Source organism: Strix aluco, chromosome Z (genome assembly GCF_031877795.1).
Source record: "Strix aluco isolate bStrAlu1 chromosome Z, bStrAlu1.hap1, whole genome shotgun sequence".
Lineage (NCBI taxonomy): Eukaryota > Metazoa > Chordata > Aves > Strigiformes > Strigidae > Strix > Strix aluco.
Window position 1 is genome coordinate 1,123,394 of NC_133971.1, and position 23,072 is coordinate 1,146,465.

A 23,072-nucleotide genomic window follows, 5' to 3' on the forward strand; every position below is an offset into this window, starting at 1 on the left:
TACCAAGCATAACATTGTAGCCATCCCGTGTGTGATTTAGATGAAGGATTTTTTCAGTAGGGAGCACGTTAGAAAGTTAATTTTCTTTTCATATTTCACTTGCGTCACTTCTTTTCTCCATCCTCCACCTTGCTCCTTTCAGGAAAAGTATACAGTTTTAAGATATTTTAAAAATATTTATTATATAGCATTTAGTAAGAAGTTCTTAGCCTATGCTGTTACAGAGCAAATGTAGCCCATGCTTTGACAGACTCCACTGAAACATCTGGAAAGTCTGTCTGAAGTATCTGACTTGCTGCAAATACTCTTATCCTTCTCTAGTTTTAAAAAAAATAGTCTCTGCAAAACTGCAGGAAGCTACTGTCTATTTGCAAAGACAGGTGCGTAAGAAATAATCACATCTTTAGATGTGATAATTTCCTCCTCTAGTCTGCCACTCAGCCTGCCAGCTTTAAAAAGCCCCTGTAACATTTCTTCATTACAGTAATTAACAGATTAGACACTTTAATGGTTTGCTGGATTAGGAGTATTTGTTTTTAACAAGAACTTTGTTCTTTGCACATACATCTGTTTACTAACCTGGCATTTTTGGTGTGTTGTCAGGACACTGCTCTGTCAATCCTGAATGAGGTAACTGGAAAAGCGAGTGTTGGTACAGCAAAATGGGCCTGGCTTCACCGTGGACTTTACTACCTGAGAACTGGTCAGCCGTCGCAAGCAGTGGCTGAGTAAGAGAGCTCGTGGTTGGTTTAAGCCGTTTTCTATAAACCCCAATAAAACAGTCTTTTATCTTAGCGAGTTTTGAAAATAAGTTTGCTGATGATAGAATGGCTTGTACTAAACAATGGGAAATGGGTCTGAGCAAGCTGTGCCTCTCTTCGGTTCCAGAATTAGCACAATGTAGTCTTTTTTCAGCATAGCAGTGTTCTGTACTAACAAGCCTGGTGACAGGCTTGTCATAGACAAGCACGGTATAGCACTGAATAATGAGCCAAGATGAGGTACAATGTCTCAACTTGTATAATGTGCTCTGAAGATGAAAACACTACTATGCTGTCTTTAAAAGTTCCTCATCACTGTGTGTTTGTGTCCTGAGGATATATAATGCGAGGAAATAATTTATGTTAACTTGTATCACTTGTTGTTTAAATAAATTTACATCTTGATACCTACAGTTTGCAGGCAGCTCTCAGGGCTGATCCAAAGGATTCCAACTGCTGGGAGTCTCTAGGGGAGGCTTACTTGAGCAGAGGTAGCTACTCCACAGCTCTGAAATCCTTCAGGAAAGCGAGCGAGCTGAACCCAGAGCTTGTGTACAGCATTTACAAAGCTGCAGCAGTTGAGCAGATTCTAGGCAAATACGACAATGCTATAGCTACCTACCAACAAATCTTAAAGAAGGCAGAAGATTATGTGCCTGCACTGAAAGGTAATATGTCTGAATTTGAAAGCATTAATTAACCCTTTCTCCCTCTACATACTGCAGTTCGCACTTGATAGGATAGGTTAAAAGCAAAGTCTCTGCCGTAAGCACTGTGGGTCTTTGGATTTTGGCGTAACTTGCTCAGGGTATAAATCTTTGTAACAAGCAGAACACTGAGCAGGCTTCCACCCTCCCACCCCACCTCCTTTCTCAAGCATATCCTAAAAGGATGTCTTTTCACGGAGGGTATTTTCTCTTTTATTTTCAGGACTTGGTGAGTGCCATCTCATGCTGGCAAGATCAGCCCTTGATAACTATCTCGATAGGAAGGCTGTGGATTACATAGAGCAGGCTCTTGAATTTTTTGCAAGGTAAGTACTAAATTTTTGCTTATTTAATTTCCACTGGGATTGTGAGTTGACAGGTAGAAGAATAAGAGTTAAGGGTTTGAGGATTTTCAGTTAAACTAAATCAAATGGACTATGCTTCTAATTAGGAATATGAATGTACTTACTCAATATAGTTTAAATAATACATGCTGGCTGCTTAAATGAATGCTAGTTAGAGTTTTGTTTTTTCTGTTTAAACATACAGTCTCATTTGCTTATAACACAAGTGTGAAATGACACACAGTTCTCTCTGGCAGTCCTCCTGTATATGTGGGGCTGGCAGGAGGAGATTTCTACAAAAAATGGTGGCTGAGAGGAAATTGCTCCTTCCTTCCCTCAATCTTTTTGTTTTGCGTTTCATACAAAATTCTTTAGTGTCCTAAATTAAACCTTGGGGTAGCTGCTGTTACAGGAGAAGGTCCATCAGGTTTCTACAGATGAGTCATGACTTGTAATATAACACGATGGGGCTCTGAAGTGCAAGAGTGGGTGTAGTCAGCTGACATTTTGATAGATAATGGCTAATTTTCAGAACTGACTCTTAGTCCCAGTACAGTTGGGATACATTGGCATTTTGTAGTTTCTCTTTTTTTAGTTCTTTTGACCTTTTAGACCTATAGATTGCATAGGAAGAAAACTGAATCAGAAAAAGAAGTCAAACAGCTCATTGATTAATTACGTTTGAGCTTCTGCCACTCCTTGAAGTGGTGAACTTTCTTTCAGAAAAGCATATTGAAGTGTCTGAATGGGTGTTGTGCAGGTTTTCTATATCATTAATTACAGGGCAACAAAGCACCGTCCTGATGTATCTTGCCTCTGGAAACTGTTGGGAGATACCTGTACCAGCGTGCATGTTATTTCACCAACCAAAGTGAATGTTCAAGTTCTAGGATTTCTTATGGGTAAAAATGCAGGCAAACAGATGCTGAAGAAAAGTGAGATGCTCAGACTGGGAGAAAGGTAATAATTTTTTATTATCAAGAGCTTCTGTGCAGCTTGAGACTCTAGTCTTAAGTATTCTAGACTGTTTGATTTCTAGAAAATTTAAGACATGCTGATCTGTCAACACCTGCATATTGAGCAAAGATTAACGAGGTGATAAGTAGAGTCTCGTGCTTCTTCCAAATGACACTGCTCATTTCAGGAGACGTTTTGTGGATTGCAACAGTGACTGCCAACACTTCTTCTAGCACCTGCTCTTCTCCCTGTGTCTATCCCCAGAGCACGGCTACATCCCACCTGTCATCCAACAAATTGTGCCTCTTTAAACCAAGTGGTTGCTAACTAATCCTTCCAGGACTGCTGAAGTCAAGGATAATACTTTAAGCTTTCTGTCTGTACTTCTTTCTTATAAAAATGTCATTAATTCTTGCCCTAGGTATGGGGACTAGAGTATGTTGGAAGATGGTATTCCTTGTTTCTAGCCCTGGAAGCTCATGATGGCAGAAAACACTTGTAGTATTTCTGTAGCCTCTTCTGTGACTCCCTCTGAGCTCTGTGCAGTTGGGTGTGTAAGGCAGGAAATGCAACTGCTTAGTAAATCTCAACTGTGTTATGTGACATCAAATGCTTCCTGGGGGAAGCCTGATTAACTGTAAAAATGACTGATGTTTGGTTTAAGTGAAAGCTTTGATTTAACGCACATCTGTGGCTTCACAAGTGGTGGGCACTACAGACTGCCTTTCGACCAGGATAGATTCTGCAAAGATAACTTAATGAAAATTGGTTAGTTGTTGTTTGCTTTCTGTTCTTTGGGGTTTTTTGTATTTATGCATGTTTGCTTGGTTTAGGTTTTTAAGCACTCTTTTGAATGTTTTTTTCTGCTTTCTGCTCTTCATCGAGGCTCAGAATAATGCTTCTGTGATTCATGTTTCTGTAGGTGTTACGGCACAGCTTTAAAATTGATGCCTTTGCCTAGCATATGGTGTGATCTTGGAATAAATTATTATCGACAAGCAGAACACCTCACAGCAGCGGGCACTGACGTGAATGAGACCAATGAACTGCTAGCAAAGTCTTTACAGGTATTGCCTGGTTTTCCTGTTACATTCTTTAAAATTTAAATTGGTGTTGGTTCTTGTCTGCATGCTCTCTGTCCTAAATAAAGACTGCATGTCTGAATAAGTAAGTGCATAAGGTCTTAATTTTTGCTTTTCTAGTGATTATAATCCACACTTGATTTTCTTCCAGTGTCTCAAAAAAGCCGTGAGGCTTGACAGCAAAAATCATCTTTATTGGAATGCACTTGGTGTGGTTGCTTCCTGTAGTGGTAAGTCTTCAGCGAAAGCCCTAGCTCCATAATATCCTAAATTAGAAGGCAACTTGACTAATGGTGTTTATGAAATTCAGTTAGATCTAGCTCTCCTTTTTTCTCTTTCCCCCACCAGCTATTGGGAATTATGCTCTTGCTCAACATTCGTTCATCAAATCTGTTCAAGCTGAGCAAATCGTAAGTGCTGTAGGCAGCTGCCATCTGTTTCAAGTGGGCATTTAAAACTTTTTTCCCCTGATCCAGTGTTATTTTTGAATATAGTAATAGTACATTGGTTTTAACTTTATTTGTTCTGTCTAGAACGTTGTTGCCTGGACCAACTTGGGGGTTTTGTATCTGGCAACTGGAAACATTGAGGTAACTCTCTTTCCCATCCTCAAATGTAGTTTCCCTTTTTTTTTTTTTTTTTTTAAAGGGAGTGTATAGGGGCAGGAGTGTGCATAAAACACTGAAAACCGTCCCTCTCAGATTCAAGAAATTTACTTCCTTTGAGTGAAATAAAATTGGCACCTGTACCTTACTTGAGGCACACAAATTAATTAAATATTTGTTCTGGAGGGGATAAGTGAACTTTTTCTGAATTCGTGAGGTTGCTTTCCAACCGGCTGGATGGAATGAAAAGTATTTGGAAGGACTGAGAAGTAGTTAGTCAAACTAATGCACACTGGGTTTGACCAAGAACTCTTTTAATTGTAAGTCACAAACTAAACTTTGAGTTTGCGTTTCCCATAGCTACTTTCTACTCGTTTACTGTAATTCTGTGTAACCTTCAGTTTCTCTGGAGAAGAATTAGAGTACATCTTAAGCAAAGTCCAGAGTTCTCATGCAGCTAAAACTACATCCTATCCTATTTCTGGTCAGAATTATAGAAATTTTGTTTTATAATGGAAATGTGATGGTCAGAATTATTTTTAATAAAAATAACTTGCTACTGCTTAGTGCTAGGACTACTAACACTAGGACTTGTTCACCTTATGCTGTGTTGAGGGAGGGACTTTAAGCACAAGCAGTCTATAGGGAAAAGATGGTAATCAGTTTTACCATGCTGAAAATGTGTTTGTTTAACTGTTTGCATGAAGGAAAAGGAAATTTCCAAGACTGGATCCTTCAGGAGTAGAATTTTAAAATAATAATTCTTCTAAGAGGTAATCTAGCTGCTGAACTGTTTTAAGAAGGAAATATATTTGTAAAGGAGGGGAACTTAGGTCTTGTAAAGTGTTGGGCTTTTTTAAATAAGACTGAACTGGTTTATTTCTCTGGGCAATGCATTCTTCTCTGTGTCACAGTAGATATTTTTAGTAGTGACCTAGTTTTGGCCATGAAATCTCTTCCAATACTACTGCATGTCAATACCTGTTTATACTCAAAAGTGTTCTGTTACCACGCCAGACAGTACAACAGTGCTGTTATCTTTGGTTCTACAGCCAGCTCATGAAGCCTTCAAGATAGCCCAGTCTCTGGAGCCTTCTTACCTACTGTGTTGGATTGGGCAGGTAAGATGACGAAAAATCATAATACTGTGCACCAAAACCAGTTGTTAGTCCAAGAGAGGACTTGGACTCCATCCTAATAATTGTCACTTAAGCATGTTCCTGAAAATTAAATGTTATAAGTTATGCTAACACACACAACATCTTTGTCCTGAAGAATGTAAAGTGGCAGCAGAAGACCTTAAGTTTCAAGTACAAGCAGAAACTGCTTGTGCTCCCTTTAATTGTGTTCATTTTATTCTTAAAACTGATGTTTCTTGGAGAGTTATGAGGAAAAGAAAGTGTCTTCATGTTAAACACCTAAGATGTGCGTGAAGTAACATGAGCTGAGTTTCTTGTCTGTGTCAAAATTTTTAAAGTTCTTGACCACAGCAATTCTTGCTTCTCTGCAGGCACTTATTGCGGAGACAGTAGGCAGCTATGATACTATGGATCTCTTCAGGCACACAACTGAACTCAGTATGCATGTAAGTATAACGGTTTTATTGCCCTGAAGTTTCCGTGTATCTAAGATGTCTGCTTAGGTGATGTAATTTCTAAGAAAAATAGAAACGTCTTGAATGATGAAACAGTTATGGTCACGTTCCAGATGAGATTGTCTGACTTCCATGTTGTTCCTGGCCTGTGCTGGCACTGAATAACAGGCAGCTATTTTATTAAATATGTTAGTCCCAATGGTCCAAGGAATTGGTTCCGTAAGTCATGGAAAAACATTCTTGAGTTCCACAGAATTGGACAGAGATCAAAGGCATAAATTATAACTATTCCAGGAGAGAGCCAGGATATTGCCGGTACCCTGACTTCTAAGAAAGTGGAGGGCTTTACATTCTCTTACAGCTTTTTTTTGTCTGTCATCTCTTCAGTGGTGCAGCAAGTGATATGTTAATGTAAGGATTCTCTTTGCCCAAAGGACAAGTTAAAACTATTTGGAGTCATTCAGTTTGGTGTTTTCTCCCCAACACTGATGCAGTTTTTTAGCTAAGACTCTGCCTTAAAACACTGAATTGTTATTAAAATCTTTGATTAATTCACTGTTGCTTTGAGCAGGTTTAATGACTCCTATTTTGGGGTTTTTTGTTTGTTTCTTGAGAATGAGGGAGCAAAAGGCTATGCCCACTGGGTGTGTTCAACGCTGCAGGATAAAAGCAACAGAAACACTGAACTATATCTGTACAACATTGTTCAGATGAATGCTATTCCAGCAGCCCAGGTGGTCTTGAGCAAATACACAGGTAGGTAATCTAAATACCTCACTAACCTGTCAAGCCTAGCAGCTGCATTCAGAATGAACAGATTCATCTGCACTCATTCTGGCAAAGAGTGATCTGGCTGGGTTGGGGAGAGGATTTTGAACTGTGAAGTATCTAAAACAGGGTCAGTGGGCCACTGATTTTTGTTACCATACAAAGGTGAAGTAGATGTGAGTTCTGTCTGCCTGCTTATTCCAGCAGATTTTGTTTCAAAGACTGATCAAAATAAGGACCAGACCTTGTCATGCTTGTCACAGGGTGTTTGCTGTCGGGCTTCCTCTTAGCGTGTCTGTATGCATGGGTGCTGATAGACGCTTGCTCCTCTGGCCCTGTGCCCTGATGCTGGGCAGAAACCTGCTCCTGGGTGCTGCCTGACTCCATAACCTCCAGCGTATGAGTGTGTTAACCTTCAGTAGGAGACAGACCATGTTTTTGGGCATGGTTCCAAGCCAGCATGGCCACCCTGTTGGGGTAGAGTCTAGCCTGGAAGGTAGATAGAGCAAACGTGGATTTTCTTTAATCGTCATTTATTACTGTAAATAAATCATTTGAGTAATCTGCTGCTGATTTTTGAGAGCTACAAAATAAGGTGCAAGCACTTAAAATGAGATAAATGTGAGACTGTATTTCTTTATCAGTGCAGTCTTTGTTCTTAAATGGACTGCAGGAGAGGCCTAGATGATCCTTCCTAGTTTGGGAAAAAAGGTTAGGAGTCTGAGATGAGGTGACAGCTGACAAATCTGTGCCTTAGCTACTAATAAGCATTTCAGAGTTGTCATATTAAAAACAAACCCTAGGATTCTACTAGCATTTTACTAGAGCTGAATAGTTTCTCATTTCATTACAAAAAAAACCCCAAACCACTGTGTGCTTTATTATTTTTAAATTTTTATATTAAATTTTTAACCATTTTTGAGCTAACCTGATGTCATGTTGTGTTGTATCTCCTCTATATTTGCCTGCAGCTTCTTCAGATTATTCCAGTGAGCAATTGACAGAAGTGCTTGGCAAAGTGTTTTGTATATATGCATACACTGTAGCATCAGTGAGGCAGTGTTTTTGTAATGCTTTCTCACAGCTCTTTCTGATCATGTTCTCCTGTATTGTCAATTCTGATTTTCTAGAAAGAAATCCAGACGATGCGTCTGCTTTCACAATGCTTGGTTATTTGAATGAGTATCTGCATCTAAAAAGGCAGGCAGCAGATGCCTATGAGAGGTAAACTATCAACCCTTGGAAAATTCACTGGTAGAAGCTTGACCTCTTTTTCCCATGCAGCAGCTAGAAAACTCTTTTCCTTTAGTAAACCTCACTTTGTCAGTTCAACAGTACATTTCAACTAAGTGTATTGTAAGGGGGGGTGTGGGGATGTTCTTGTATCAAATTTGGAAATGCAGAACACAGAACTAGAGAAGTAAAGGCATTCCAAAGCTTGCCTGGACTTTTAGCTAATCCACTGTGTGGGATTTAAGTGAAATTTGGAGGGTTGATAAGCCTGGTTTTAGTTTTGGTTTCTACCCCATTCTAATTAATGGAGGTGGTTGGGCTTTGGTTTTGGTTTTTTCTCCTCTGTTCAAATAGTAGAGGAAGGGGCAAAGGAAACCTGTTTGAACATGTTTCCTGATGCATTAAAACTGTAAAATAGGCTCTGTTTGTGCTTAATTAGCATAGAAAAGCTTCTGCATAAAATATTTGTCCATTCTGCTCTGAGAACTGTTGTCAAAACATGCATGTTATATTCAGATGGTAATTATTCTTAATTGCGGTTATTTTCAGGGCTGCTTCATTGCTGAAAAACTCTGAGGATACTGAGAAATACAATACAGCAATGCAAAACTATGGCAGGTCACTGTGGTAAGTGTTCGTCGACGTTTTCCCAGCCCCTGATTTCAGCTGTGGATTTAGTGAATGCAGCGGCGCAAAACATGGTTGAGGCTGAAAGGTGGAAGGTCGTTGCTAAAAATAATCTATTAAACATCATTCTTAACTGTAGACAAGTTTGACAGAACTTGGTATGTGCTCCAGAAATGAGGAGTATATTTTAAAAAAACAAGTAATCAAATTGCAAGGAGTTGCTATATGTCTTCACAGTTTATAACATGTCAGTGATTCCCTTATCCTTGGCTTGATACTTAAGTGCCTTAACATAGTCTACACAATGTGGCTGTTTTATGGTCTCCGGAATAAATCAGGTTTTTTACGATCTCCACACTTGTAGTAGGCTTAGTCTGAGTAAAACAGCTGCTTCAAGGTTTATCTGGTCTCTTCTGCCTCTCTTTGAACTTGTATTAACTTGTACAACCTGAAGCCTGTGAAGTTGGGTTGTTGTGTATGTGTCTGTGATCTTTCTGATGACCCTCTCCTCTACAGTCCTACTCACAATTGTAAGTTCCCTTCACACTTCCCTTCTGCTCCTGAAGGAATGCAGGACACAGTTCTTAACAGCCGAAGACTTTCAAACTTCTGTTTGATATGAGACAGCTCAAGCTCTGCTCATTAGATGTTTGTCAGCTCTCTAGAGAAACTTGGTATATTCTTAAGTTTCTGTACATGACACTGGAACTTCTAGGCCATGATAATGTGATAATTCATTCTTTAATGCCAGGGAAGAATTTAGAATCAACGCTACAGTTTCTGGTAGTCTCACATCCAAGCTGTATGCGTGGTGATTCCTGTGTGCAACTTACACAAGAGCAAAGCTCCAGTAACTAATAACTAGTTTTAATAAACACAGTCCTGTATAATTTCTTCCACAGCAGTCTTGTTAACAGTGCTGCACCTCTGTCTGTACGTGCATTTGCCTGTCTGTGTGCTTGCATATGTGGATTTGCTTTTTTCATGCTTCTCCTTTGCCATCTTCTGCCACTCCGTTGTGTTGACCATGAAGTGACATCCTTACATAGAGCTGTCATGCAGATGGAGAGGACTTTTTTGTATCAATTATTCTTCATGCAACAGATAGTGGGATGGAGTAACTGCTGTAACAGAAGGAGGGTGGGGAATATTGCACATCCTTGTCCTAATCTTGCTCTTTCCAGGTGTCCACTTACAACTGCCATGGAAAAGAGGATACTGGTCTGCAAGCATAGCTTGTCTGAATCATAGCAGCTCTTGGTACATCCTTCTCACCAGTGACTGATTTTGTTTTCACAGTGCCCTTGGTCAGTGTGATAAGGCCATCGAGGTTTACACATCCATACCCCTAACTGAGTTTGATGGCATTGTGGGGGTAGCGTTAGCCTACTTCAAGAAAGGACTCCTACAAGAAAGTATCAAAGGTAAGCGTCTGATGAATGCCAAGCCTTGTGAGACGCTTCTCTTGAGATGAATCTTACCGAAATCTGTTTGTCTGGCCAACATAGCTGTAGTTCAGTTTATTTTACTCTTTCAGTCCTAATGCATAAGTACAAATTCCCCAACTATTTTAATTATTAGGCTGTTCAGCAGGGTGCTAGAACTCTTGAAGTGTACAGAGAGAAGCTACATTTCTTCAAGTCTTTCATTCTTGTCCATTAAGCTGTTGTGCTGTTATCTTCCCTTCTTCGCAAATGCAATGACTTTCCTGGAAAAATCAGTTCTGGGTAGGAGATTAATGTCTTATTCAAACCGCTTTAGCTTTAGTGCTAGAAGTAAGTGCTGTATTGTCATGTTCTGTGCTGCTAGGATGTGAGACTTCACAAAAAGGTACACTGAATTGTCAGTGTAGAAGTGTAAGCACTCGCAAAGGAGTAGCCAGCTCAGCATTTTAAATAACTTTTAGTTTTTAATTGGGATGATGTGTGCCCATCTGAAGTACTATTTCATAAATAAGCTCTCACCAGGGAGCATTTAAACTGTTCTTTCAGGCTTTTTCTGGATATCCCAACACTGCTTTGCAGTTCTGTTTTCACTTCCTACATATTAAACAACTCCCAGGCTCTGAACAGCCCTGTGAATCTGGCATTTCCCAACATACAGTTACTTCCAAAGTCTTAGTCAACTTTTGTCTTCTGCTTATGATTTGAGGTGTGAAAATATAGTGAACCCGAAACCAAAGTGCCCCTCTGTGTGTGTTCTAATACGGCGTCTTTCTAGAGGCTTTATAAACATGCATTTTTTTTCTCCTACTTAATTCCATGTCTTGAATTTTTACCAGCATATGAAAAAGCCTTGTCTGTTGCTGAGTCTGAACAAGATAAAGCACATATCCTGACTGCCTTGGCAATAATAGAGTATAAACAGAACAAACTTGATGCTGCAAAGGCACTGCTGTTTAAATGGTGAGTGGAGGGAATAATTATCAGTGTGTGATGTTTTAGTACTGCTGAATCCTCAGATTTACTTTTTGGGGGGATCTCAGGTGGATATTTTCTTTTTGTGTTGCAGAGTAGAAACAGGAGGGGATGTGGAGTTCTTTTAAGCTTATTGATGTGATATATCTGTTTTGTTTTATGGCCTGTGCCATCTTCCATAATCTTAAAGCAGTGTGGAACAGAAGCGTTAGTGAGCTGAGCAGGTTGGATGTCTGATATCCTTGAATGGTAGTTTTAATATGTTTGTCTTTTAAGATAATATTAGTCTGTAGCTGTCCTCAGCACTAAGCAGTATTTTTGTTCTTTAGGTGTAAGAAATCTAGATGCCTAACAAAAACAGTTTCAGTTTAAATAGTCAGAAATCTCCAGAACAATTGTGTTCCAAGCTTCATAGACAAGGGCAATCTTGTAGCTTCCCCATGAAAAGAAACAGGTCTGTATCAGTTGTTCTCTTAAGTCATGAATGTCTGTTTTTTTTCAGAGCTGTGGAGGCTAAAAGCCTGTGCATCATTGTTAGTCTCCTGGTAGCTACGGATTACGAGCTAACATCTCAGCTCTCAGGATCAACTCTCTGTCAGTAGAGAACTCCAGCAGTGGCTGTACAGTCTCTGTCTGGCCAGCAGACTCCTGAAGTTACTGAAATAGTGAAGGTCCATGACCTAGTACACTCTAAATCCTGAGTAACTGATGACTAACTAGATAGGAACCTGGTATTTCCCACATCCTATTAATCCCTGAAGAATTCTCTTTTTGTCGTAAACATCAACAATGAGAGTTTTCTAGATGACTATTTGTTTCTGTTCAAAGAAAAAAGAGAGTAAGTGATTTAGGAAAGTAATGCTACAGTGAATATGTCTAGATCTGAATTGGAAGCACAGTGCTGCAAAGGTACACAGTGGATTTTAGTAATAAAAACAAACCCAGTGCATTCTAGTCCAACAGACAGATGTCTTGATTGGCTGGAATCCATGCTAGATGGCTTAAAGGGCCTGAGCAGGACCTTGGACAAGCAGTTGCCTTTCTTTGTTTCTCATGGTCAGCTTGCGACAGAGAATTTTTAGCTATGAGTATGTCTTTATAGTTTATATGGTAGAATCCCACTTCCTGCTTGTCGAAGGGCAGCACCTTTGGACCAGGTAACATAGTGCTGGCTGTGCAAGTTTATATTTAACAGCTCTTAGCAATTTTTCTTGCTAGGGACTGAAAACAAAACATAGAATCAAAAGTTTACATTCTTGTCTTTTGTTTGAAGGCAAAAGTAATCATTAGAAGCTTGATTAGGAGCCTGTAGTCACCTGATAAGTGAAAGTAAGCAGCACTTCATTCTGTAGTTATGTTCAGGACATTACAGTGAAGTAACTCCAAATTACTGTTGCCATGCACTGTTTTGTTATTTGTCTCCATTCAGTCCGTATTGCAATTTATTGAATTACCTTTATTGTAAGAACACCTTCCATTAGCACATCATTTAAGGTCTTTGATTTTTGGTTGGTTGTACTGAGCTCACTGTTTGTTTTCAGCAGAGTTAAAGATCAGGGCATTAACTTGAATTAAGAGTTCCACCTATACTAGAAAAATTTGCTGAAAAATAAAAGTTAACTATATAGTAGGTCTCCAGTAAAGCTTGGAATACTATTGACGTGAGGTTAAACTGCCTCTTGTAATAAAATTAATGGAACAGTGCAGCTGATAGTGGTACTAAAATGAATAGATGGTGGAAAGCCTGTTCAAATTACCGTATGTCAGAACAAATTTTCATGTAAACAAGGCGTAATTTCTCAGAACATCCCTGTTCTCAGAAAGAGCAGTTCTGTGCAGCAGGCTCATTTCTAGTTTTTTTTCTTCCTGGATTTCTGTTGCAAAGCTGCACACTAAAACTCTGGTTTGATACTAGTTAGAAGTACCAATGTCTTCAAGAAAAGAAAATAGTTGTCACTGTTACATGTTGTTTTTTACCATTTCTTTTATGGCTGCTGCAGAAGGATAGAGGTCAGAGTCTTGCCAAGCAGTTACAAGTTATAAGCCTGTTCTGAAATGGCACATAACCACAGCTGTTTTCCATATCCTGACACCTCAAGGATACTTAACTAGCTTGATCCACGATTCCACAGTGAGAGGCTGTTAATTCTGTGTGCCATACGTGATGCATTGAAGCGAGAGGGCTCAGAAGTAGCAAGTACTCTAATGTGAACAGTAGGTTTAATTTTGTGCTCCAAAATCATGTCTTCTTCCCTCCCTCTGATTCGACAGCTCATTAAAGGAACCTAGTACAGAAAGTCTGACAGCTTTGTGCACGCTAGGACTGGTAAAGCAGGATGCCACACTTGCAACAGCAGCCTTAAAAGAATTACTGAAGCATGAAAAAGGGGATGATAGGATTTATGAGAGGTGCCTTCTTGCATCTGCTGTTTATGCATTGCAAGGTAGAAATGCGGGGGTCCAGAGAGAAGTCTCCAGAGCAATACACAGGTATGTATTTTGTCTGTCTTTAGATTGCCTTGCAAACATATTGCTTTGATTACACTGACTAGTAAGCAAACGTCTGTTCACTTGCAGCATTCTTCTGAAAAAAAAACAAAAAGTAAAAATTGTTTTTCAAACATGAAGTCCTTGTTTAAGGTTGTAGCATCAGCTGACAGAAGCTTGCTTTCTGATTTATGGGATCAAATGGCAGAAGTTTCATGGCTTGTTTGGGGTTTTCTGGGATTTGTTTTGGTGGCTTCTTTGCTAGTTAGATCAGTTCATTGTTCTGTGAAAACATTTTTCATCATATGCAGCAGAACCTTCAACCTAAAAAGTCTCTAGGACTTTTGTTTAACAGCCTCTGAAGCTGTTCATTCCATTAGCTACATCTCTGTGTTTAAATGTGTTTTGATTAGCATTCTAGAAAGGGGGAACTTTAATCAGTGCCTTTAAGCAAGACACACCTCATAGTGTCTCCAGGTGTTATTGGAATTTTTTTTTCTCCAACTGAATTGAAATTCCTTGTTCTTCACACTGTGAGGACAAGACCTGTAGTCCTAAAGTTTCTTTTCTTCCCATGAATATTGATATGCCTATTGTACATTTTATATTCAGCAATAAAAAACTTCAATATTGTTTGTTTTAAATTACTCCCCATGTCAATTTTCAACCACGATGGGTTGTTTTCTTAATAGAAAAAGATCCATTGGGGATTTATAGCAACTGCCTACCGAGTCGGTAGGTAGGCCCAGTTCATATTTAAACCAGAAAGTCATAACATCCTTGTTCTTTTCCCAGTAACCCTGATAATCCTGCCCTCTGGTCTCTTCTGTCTCGACTGGTTCCACTCTATGCATCACAAAAGGCAAAAGTAAGTGCACTGTTGTAATACATATGTGCTGTTTACATCCTGAGTAGTCCGTGTTGTTTCTTAAATAAAAAAACCCTCACCCTTCACTACGTGAGTGTTCATTAGTTAAAATGAAAACTTCAGGCTTACGTAGACAAGCCCATCCAGAGCAACACATGGGTACATACTGAAGTTTCATATCCACTATGTGCATCTTTCATGGGGTAGCAATTCCTCATCTCTTGATATAATCCTACAGGAAAAAATCTGCTAGAATTATTCCAACAAGAAAAGGCTGTACTGTGTATAATTTTTTGTTTGGTTTTATACACGTGTGTGTATATATAGATATTAGGATTTAAGTAGGTTGAATTTGGTTAATCTAGCCAATTTCGTTTTTTGCATTAGCCAGTATTTCCTTATCACTTTTATGCTTATTATTAGCTCTTCTCCAAATAAATACTCTTTGTCTTAATTTCTGTCAATTTTGTAAGTAGAAATAGCACCTGAAAAAAAAACCCTTTCTATATGGGGCGAAAATTAGAAACACAACGTATGGAAAGCTCAAATCTGAATATCTTTTCCTAATTCTTTATAAAGAGATTGTGCTGTAGGCAAGGAAGAGATCGCATTGTGCAAACTTTGTATTTCTGATTAACAAAGATAAAAAGATCTTGGCATTACGTTTTGTATGAAATCTATTAAATCAGTCATATAACGAAACCAGTTTATTTTTTTTTAATCTTGCAGGGGGGAGCTGTGGCAGGAAACGTTGCACATGCACTTGATGTAAACCACGGAAAGGTTTGGCTTTCTTAAAGTGCAGACTTTATAATTTCATAACCAATCCTAAAATTAATTCCATGTGATCACTTCATAACATAGTATTAAGTCACTTTTATGTTCTGTTTTATAGGAAGTCCTGTTGAATATTGCAGTTAATCAGTTGGCAGCAGGATGTCACATGTTAGAAGATGAGAAAAACAATCCTCTGAAAAATATTCAGAAGGCAATCCGCCTCTGTCCAGGTTACTCGTGTTCTCAAACAAACCAGTGATTTTTTTTTTTACCCATCAGAAACAAAATTACTGTGCTAACAAAATCCCCTACTTTTCTTTGGTTGTTTTGTTATTTTGGGTTATCCATGGATGTTTTGGGGAGAATGCTTAGAGCTGAAATTTTAAGTATCGTTCCAAGTTTGGACATGGGGAATTAAACCAGACAAGAAGAAAAAAATTACTGTGTTTTAAGGCTTGTTCTGAAAACGTGGGCAATTAGTTAATCTGTTAATCCCTCATCAGGTGAAGAGATAAGTATTATTTAATATCTTAAGCAAAAAAGAAAAACACATCTTCCCTCAGAGTCAGTATGGTATGCCAAGAGGAGAGATTTATTCATCTAGCTTGAGAAATTGGGTTGGAAACGTGCTGTTTACAGTATGCTGGTGATGAACTGCAGGCAACTGTTCTGTCACTAAACAGTGATCTTCATTAAATGTATGAAGCACAGATCTAGTGGCATTTTCGAGTGCTAATTTGCACTTGATAGTGAAATACCGAAACTGTTTCTTCCGCAGTAATTTTGCTCTGATGCATTAGTGTGGCTGCAAGTTAAAAATTTCAATTAACGTTCCTACAGGTATACACAAGACTATGACTGCTATTCAAAAGCAGTGTACTTTACGTTTTCTTTGTTAGATCTTCAAGCTTTGTTTCATTTTGCTGGCAAAATTCATTATCTTTGGGATGAAATGGTTGAAGTCTTTAACTAAGCTCTGTCCAGCCGTGGTTGCTCTTCACAGGGCTAGGTCAGATTGAAGCTGACACTGGAGTTAGCTGGTACCAGAAGTAGGCACCTGTGGCCATAACTGTCATGCTAGTGGTCAGACTATATTGTCTGGCTTTAGAAACAGCATCTTTGTCTTACAGTTTGCAGATCGTACTAGTTAGAGGCAAATAGTTATCAGCTGCCTTGGGCTGAGCTGATGTAAGGGTCTGAGTGAATTCTTTGCCTTCTTCTTGCTATCTCTTACTTACAGTGTGTGGTTCCATTGATGGCTATGTTTTTATGCTTAATCTGGTAAAGACCATTCTGAATGAACTACCAGCATGTTTAGAATGGGCACGAATTGCCTTTAACCATTCTTTTCTAGATAATCCTGCTGCCTGGGCAGTGCTAATGGCAGCCTGTCATGCTGAAAACACTGTTGTCTGTCTCAACGACACTCAGCCGAAGCGAACAGATCTAGAGATGACACTTGTATCTACAGTTTCAGCCAAAAGTAAGCTATAGTTTTCCAGTTTAAAAAAGTAAAATAAAATTGAAATGCTCTAAGATTGCAGTACTCTTCTGAATTTCAGAAACTTGCAAATAAGCTGAGAATTGCTCAGTAGTTGTTTGAGTTGCAGTTGTATTTTATCACATAAAAATGCTACATCCTAGCGTGCAGCTAGGGTTAATTACTCAATCACAGCTTGCGTTCCCCTCCAAAGCCTTGAATGCTTTTTAAAAATAATATTCTGAACTCTGATGCCTACCTGGATGGATGTATTTCAGCACAGGAACACTGCTTACAAGGAAAGGCTGAGGTACTCAAGTTCTGTAGCTTTTGGAGTAGAGGGATGACCTCAGCCTCAGTCTTGCTCAACATCCATAGAGTTTTGAAAACTGGAATTAAAATTCCATTGATTTTTTTTCAACCCATTAACTCAAGTGGTGTATTCTTTTTTCCCCTCTTCTTGCTTTTAATTTTACTATCTCTTAATGTTCCTATTAATGAAGGAAGCCATGTCAGGTGAATGCGCCTAAAAGTTCTCCTTTACCAGGTCTAGAGCATGTGACATGGTGTGGCACTGCAGCATACACAGTAATCTGGTTAAGTGTTTTATCTGTTTTTGCAGCTGGAGAAAACAACCTTCCACATAATTATGTCCAGACTCTTGAAGACTGGTGTCTATGTCAAGCTATTACCAGTCTAGAGGAGAGTGGTAAACTCTCGGAAGCTGAAGCTCTTTGTACCAAGGTATGATGGCAACATATTGGCAGATTGTGGTAGAATTGTATAGAAATCCTGATTTGTCTGCATTTTACAAGAAGGTGGTCTTTGAATTAGCAACTGTCTGTTCCATCAGAGCTACAAGGTGTAATAGGTGTTGGCATTTTCTCCCCTCCCTGAGATATTCTGTTTGCAACACCACAGCTGTGTTAGTAGTTGAAACAAGCAGTGTATGACACGACAAAGCTAAGTCTGCCCTTCCTGCCGCATTCATTAACACAGCATGAAGCAAAACATTACAGAAATTCAAGGCAAGAAATCCCAGTGGGAAACTTGCAGGGGACTTCAGTGTCTTCTGCTCTGTTGTGGTAGTATTCCGTTTCAGAGCCACAAGTGGCTGCTACAGGTTTAATTATTAAGAAGAAAAGTCTTGAGGCAACACATCTGGGGAAGGGGGCTAGGGTGTTAACAAGCATGAACTGTGTGTTTCATGTGTTCATGAACAGAAGACTTGGCAAAACATAAGCAAAAAAACAACTGGCCTCAGCAGTACACATCCCTGAATTTCATTAAGGAAAACTACCTAATCCCATGCAGATGTGCTTCATGTTTATGGCATTTCTGTATTAATGGGGAAGGGAGTTTAAAAAAACCAAACCAAATCTGAAACACACACATTCAGTGAAGGTGCTGCTTTTTAAGGGGGAGGTACTTTCTTGCCTCTTTGCTTGGTGAGAAGTTTTCCTTTTCTGGCCAGCGTGTCTACTGACCTGTCTCACATTAACACAGATCGGAGATTTCTAGACATACGAGGTGGTATCTGGGCACGGAGGAAGATTATGGTGGGTTTGGGGGGTTTTTTTGTTAAATAGCTTGGGGAGAGGACAGTCAGTGCCTGCAATTTGTGAAGAAACAAGAGTAACACACTCTGACAGTTTTGATCCACAAGATTCTCATAGAGCAATATAAGCAGGGTTGGTGAGCCAGGCACCGCACTCATTCAGTTTGAGACAGGCAACATGATTCCACACTTGTTAATGAGGGGAAATTGCAGGAAATTCTAGCAGCTTCTATTGTGTTTCAGAAACTCTCTGCTGTCTGTGTATTCTTCACAAAGCAACAGCTTGTTAAGGACTCAAAGGCAACGTATTTTGTTTTTTAAAAAAAAATGGGTGAAAAGTACGGGTGGTTTGAGTTATAATTCTTGGAAGTATTGTGATTTGAACAGGTAAAATAAGATGTAATGTGACTGCAGAAGCTTCACACGCTTCACCTGAGAAGGATAAAGCAGCAGATGGCTAGTTTTCTGTCTGCATTTTTGCATGAGTTTGTTCCGAAAAATATCAATATCTGCTGTTATTGAACAAGAAGTGTCTGGTAAAGTCTTTCTGTTCCAGTGAGAATAAACCACCTTAGCTAGGAGAACTGAAATTACTTGGAACATACGCAAGATCACTTGCAGCCATGGGACAGGTTTTTGCATCTATTAGCCCAAAACTTGTAATGATTGTGAAACCAAAGGAGATCCAGAGGTCTGCTACTTACCTATCTATCTTTCAGAAACCTCTAAGGGTTGGACATGTACAAGATTTAGAATAGACTTCAAATGTATTTGGAGGACATAAAAAATGTTATCTGTTTTCATGTGTCAGTTCCTGGAATGCTCCTTTGTGCAAAGTAGGAGGAAGATGCCATGCTGCGAGCATCCTGAGAATGCTTTCAGTGCTGTTCTTTGTAAAGAGTGAAATGGAAAAATGAAAGCATCTTCTGATATTTGGAAATGGTAATTCTGGTATCACGCTGGGCCTTCTTTTTGGTTTTAGGGTTTAAAAAGCCGCCCTGAGCACCCAGCTCTGTTTTTGCTTTTGAGACAAGTTCAGTGTAAGCAGCTGTTGCAGTCTCACAAAGAACTTCCAGACAACATCCTGGAGGAGCTTCACAAGACAGTCATGACCAGTTCAACTTCAGTCGCAGCCTGGCAAGTAAGTGTGGATCCTCTCCCTGACTTTCATGTGCCGTGCTCAGTGGAGTATGTGCTGTAGGTGGGTGACAGTTTGTTTCACTGATTGCTTTTATTTTTTCACTGACAGAACCAGAGACAGAAAAAACAGCTTATATGCAGTTCGTTATAAAGTTGTACCATTACGTTAACTTTAGTAGTTGAAATAATATGGACTGTTAGTAAGAGCAAGCAGACATGGAGGCTGGAGAGTTAAAAAGTTGAGATAAATCCCTGGCATTTGTGCCTTTAGAGGCCTGTGACTTGACGTGTGAGCAGAAACCAGTGAAATATTTCATAACCCATAAGAATAGGTGGAAGTAAGTGGCTTCCTAAAATAGTAATATACAGTTCCTCATTCAGGGTCTGAAAACCTGAATTTCTCCATAATCTCCGAACGTCAGGTGTCACCGTTCTTTTGAGTAAGTTGAGTCTGCAGGGAAGATAAATCACTCCCAGTAACAGTGTTCACTCACTCCCTTCCATGGCATCACGAGAGATCACTTTTAGTTAATACAAAAGTGCTATAAACTCACTTCTTACGCTCCTTCCATGAGACAATCTGAGAAGTCTGTCTCACACATGCCAAAAGAGCTTTCTGGTGATGCAGCGTATTTATTCATTTATTTCATAACCGTTGCTGTTAGTTACAGTCACTCTTTACCAATGTTAACAGCACATTGTTTAGAAAAATTCTGTGAGCTTTTAGTCCTTTATGTAGTTGCAGGATTTATGGCGCTCCCTCCGCCTGTCCAACAGATAAAGCCCTGTTTGTGGTAAGACTCACTAAACGAGATTTCAGTCTTAGAAAATCAGTACAAGACTGGTGCAGAGATCATTATCTCACTTGTTACAAAGCTGCAGATCCTCTTCCCTTCTGGAACATATGAGTATCATTTGTGGAAATGTGCTTTTTTTGACGCATTTTTCTTTGGCTTGTGAGACTTCATCTTTCTGAACTGCAGAACTCATTCAGGTGGGATATGCAAAATATGGGGGCATGCAAGACATGATTGTATCTTCTGTTTTAGTAATATATTTTGAAAATGGAATTAGGGCTTATATACATCCTTCAGGCATGCCCTGCATAGCCAAGTGTCTTGCTTATGAGCAGGGGGAAGAAGTGAACTGAAAGCATATGTGGTTTGGGGAGGGGGAAAGGGTTGGTTTGTATTGGTTTTTTAATCCAGGTCACAGATAAGATACCTCTGAGAAAGGCTTTTCAGTCTTTAATTAAAAAAGATATTTCTCAGGGCTTGGATAGCGTTCTGAAAAAGCCTGGCTCTGCTGCATCTGTTCCTAATAGATAGATCTATGCTTTTATGTTTTCTGGCTCTGGACTTCTTGAGTCAGATAAATGTTTTGTCTTACGCAGAAGTGTCCATCGTGATGCTTACAGTTTTACAAAGTTGGAGGGGCCATTAACTTTGCTTTTTGCTTAAGTTTTTGGCTTTTCTGTAAATGGTTGTTTTGCAGGGTTTGGGAGTGCTGCTGAACTACTGATTTGATGGCTGTTCTACTTGTTGTGCTGTGGCTTACCAGGAAAATAGAGAAAAGCTGATCTGCCATTGTGCAAAAGAGCTGCCATTGTGCCTTTGCATGGGGGTTCTCTTCTCCTTCACGTCTTCAGTGCTAGATATCTTCAGCTGCAAAGAGCTGAGGCCAAGGAAGGATTTTTTTTTCCTGCACAGGAACGGATGTTTTACTTTAGCAAGCAGTCCTGCAGCTTGGTGCCAAGGATGCACAATCTCATTAGTGCTAATAAATACTTTCTGGTGTGTCTCCTCTTAATGATAAATATCTTATACGCATCAGATGGGATTAAGAATTTTATCCCCTTCTAGCACCAGGCAGTCTATAGCTAGGAAAAGTATAAAGACCTTTGCTTAAAAGCAAGGGAATTGGTTTTTTTCATAAGAAGTTGCTTTGTTTGCTTGGTGATCCAGCAAAGAATATTTCTAAATGTGGCTTATGCATCTTGATACATGTCGGGAATTTGCAAGCTTGTGGCTACATCTGCTTCAAAAAATGTGACATGACTACAGAATTGGAGAGGGAGGAGTTAGAATCCTTTTCCTTCTTTTCATGAGCAAGTCCGGGACATCTTGTGCTGGCAGAGCAGGCAGCAGGAGTGTGAAACTCTGCAGAGATCCCAGTGTCCTCTGCCTTAGCCCCATCCAGCTCCTCCAGCATGACCCTGCTGGGTCAGAAACTGTGTAGCCCAGCCCATCATCTGAGCTCAGGCTCACACCGAAGTCTGTCATGTTCCTGGCATTACTCAGATGGGCTGGAAAAACCTTTGTTCCAGAGGGAAAATCACCTTTTCATCTCTACAGAACTTTTAGAGACAAATGAGGCACCACACAGTGCCCTTCTCATCTGAAGGATGACTTCCACAGAGCCAGTTGTGCTGTTTGTTCATCTGTGAGCAGTGCCCACATGAAGACAGCCATCAAACAGTTGTTGATGGGTGCTCAGGGGAACTTATATCGCTATGTTGCTGCAGTGAGGTGTACTGCCAGCTCTGCAGCAGGCTACATTTTCCCACAGGGCAGTGCGCAGCATGTTTTTGGAATGAGGGCTGGGTGGGTGGTGGTGTTTTAGCTAATACTGTGGTACTCCCATAAATTGAACTACATGATCTTACCGAATGGATGTGTGTTTTGGTGGCTCCATAACTGATTGTGCTGGATGTTTATTTTCAGTGGCTGGCAAAAGTGTATCAGTCTCAAAGAATGATGATTGGAGCAGAGATGTGTTACAGGAAGAGTCTGCAGTTGGCGTCACAGCAGGGCAGCTGGAATGGGAAGTTTTCCAGTCTGCTCAGGCTAGCTATGCTCGCACTGGAGATCTGCATGGTAGGATAATCAAAATTACATAACTGCATGATTTAACGGGAGTTCATGGGAGGTAGGGCTTCTGCAGTCTTTAAATGAAGCCCCTGTTTAAATGACTTTGCATTTTTTGAATAGAGAATAAAACGAGACTGCAAGGGGCAGTGTGCTGTTTTTAGCATATCTCTTTGTAAGAGAGATTGCTGTGAAATAATCACATAAAACCACTGTGTCCATAAAGAGGCTAGCTTGTTCAATAAGGCTTATTTCTCTAAAAGCAGATTCAGTTTGATCATCCAAGTTGACATACCCTTCAAGTCTCTATGCTCTTGTTCAGACAATGGTCTTAATAATCATTTTTCCCGGAGACTTCAGTCAAGTTTCAAGTAACTTTATGCTGTATGGTCATTTCTAGATATGGTGCCTTGCCTTGAAGTGTAAAGACAATGTAAGGGAAGTGTACTTTCTGGCATAAAGAAAATTACTCCTTGCACCGAGGGGCCAGGTGAACCGAACTCAAATCCTTGGCGAGTGTCTGTTCTCTTTAAGCATTGTCACTTTAGAAGCTTGAAGTGCACTGCCAGACTTCCTTAAAGCCTGGTGCAAAAGGTGGATACTGCTGTGATCTTGGCTAATGCTTTTTCACATATTTTAACAGATGATCAAGCTAACAACCTTAATCAAAGTCAGGCAAAGGAACCCCATCTGTCCTGAGTGATTATATAAGAAAGGGCAGTTAGTTTTACCAAGGATAAAGCCCCAAAGCTGTTGCTCCTGGTGGGAAAAGAAAATCCCCCTCAGTGCAGAGAAGTTTC

The 23,072-nt window shown here is 39.7% G+C and overlaps 1 protein-coding gene across 10 annotated transcripts in view; it reads left to right on the top strand.

Moving 5' to 3' along the window:
• Positions 1-23,072, top strand: part of SKIC3 (SKI3 subunit of superkiller complex) — a 46,126-nt gene that overhangs the window by 17,781 nt on the left and 5,273 nt on the right. For 8 of the 10 annotated variants that reach the window (XM_074811502.1, XM_074811504.1, XM_074811500.1 and 5 more), the window contains 23 exons: positions 604-728; positions 1,176-1,429; positions 1,692-1,794; positions 2,596-2,772; positions 3,692-3,836; positions 4,003-4,081; positions 4,200-4,261; positions 4,385-4,441; positions 5,509-5,577; positions 5,967-6,041; positions 6,665-6,806; positions 7,949-8,042; positions 8,601-8,678; positions 9,978-10,102; positions 10,960-11,083; positions 13,367-13,585; positions 14,378-14,450; positions 15,180-15,233; positions 15,346-15,457; positions 16,582-16,710; positions 17,330-17,451; positions 19,248-19,406; positions 22,129-22,281. In XM_074811502.1, the coding sequence (XP_074667603.1) occupies positions 604-728; positions 1,176-1,429; positions 1,692-1,794; positions 2,596-2,772; positions 3,692-3,836; positions 4,003-4,081; positions 4,200-4,261; positions 4,385-4,441; positions 5,509-5,577; positions 5,967-6,041; positions 6,665-6,806; positions 7,949-8,042; positions 8,601-8,678; positions 9,978-10,102; positions 10,960-11,083; positions 13,367-13,585; positions 14,378-14,450; positions 15,180-15,233; positions 15,346-15,457; positions 16,582-16,710; positions 17,330-17,451; positions 19,248-19,406; positions 22,129-22,281 (2,730 nt within the window). Of the gene's footprint in view, positions 1-603; positions 729-1,175; positions 1,430-1,691; positions 1,795-2,595; positions 2,773-3,691; positions 3,837-4,002; positions 4,082-4,199; positions 4,262-4,384; positions 4,442-5,508; positions 5,578-5,966; positions 6,042-6,664; positions 6,807-7,948; positions 8,043-8,600; positions 8,679-9,977; positions 10,103-10,959; positions 11,084-13,366; positions 13,586-14,377; positions 14,451-15,179; positions 15,234-15,345; positions 15,458-16,581; positions 16,711-17,329; positions 17,452-19,247; positions 19,407-22,128; positions 22,282-22,672; positions 22,979-23,072 lie in introns of those variants that run through there. The other 2 variants (XM_074811507.1, XM_074811505.1) reach the window with 2 other exon arrangements.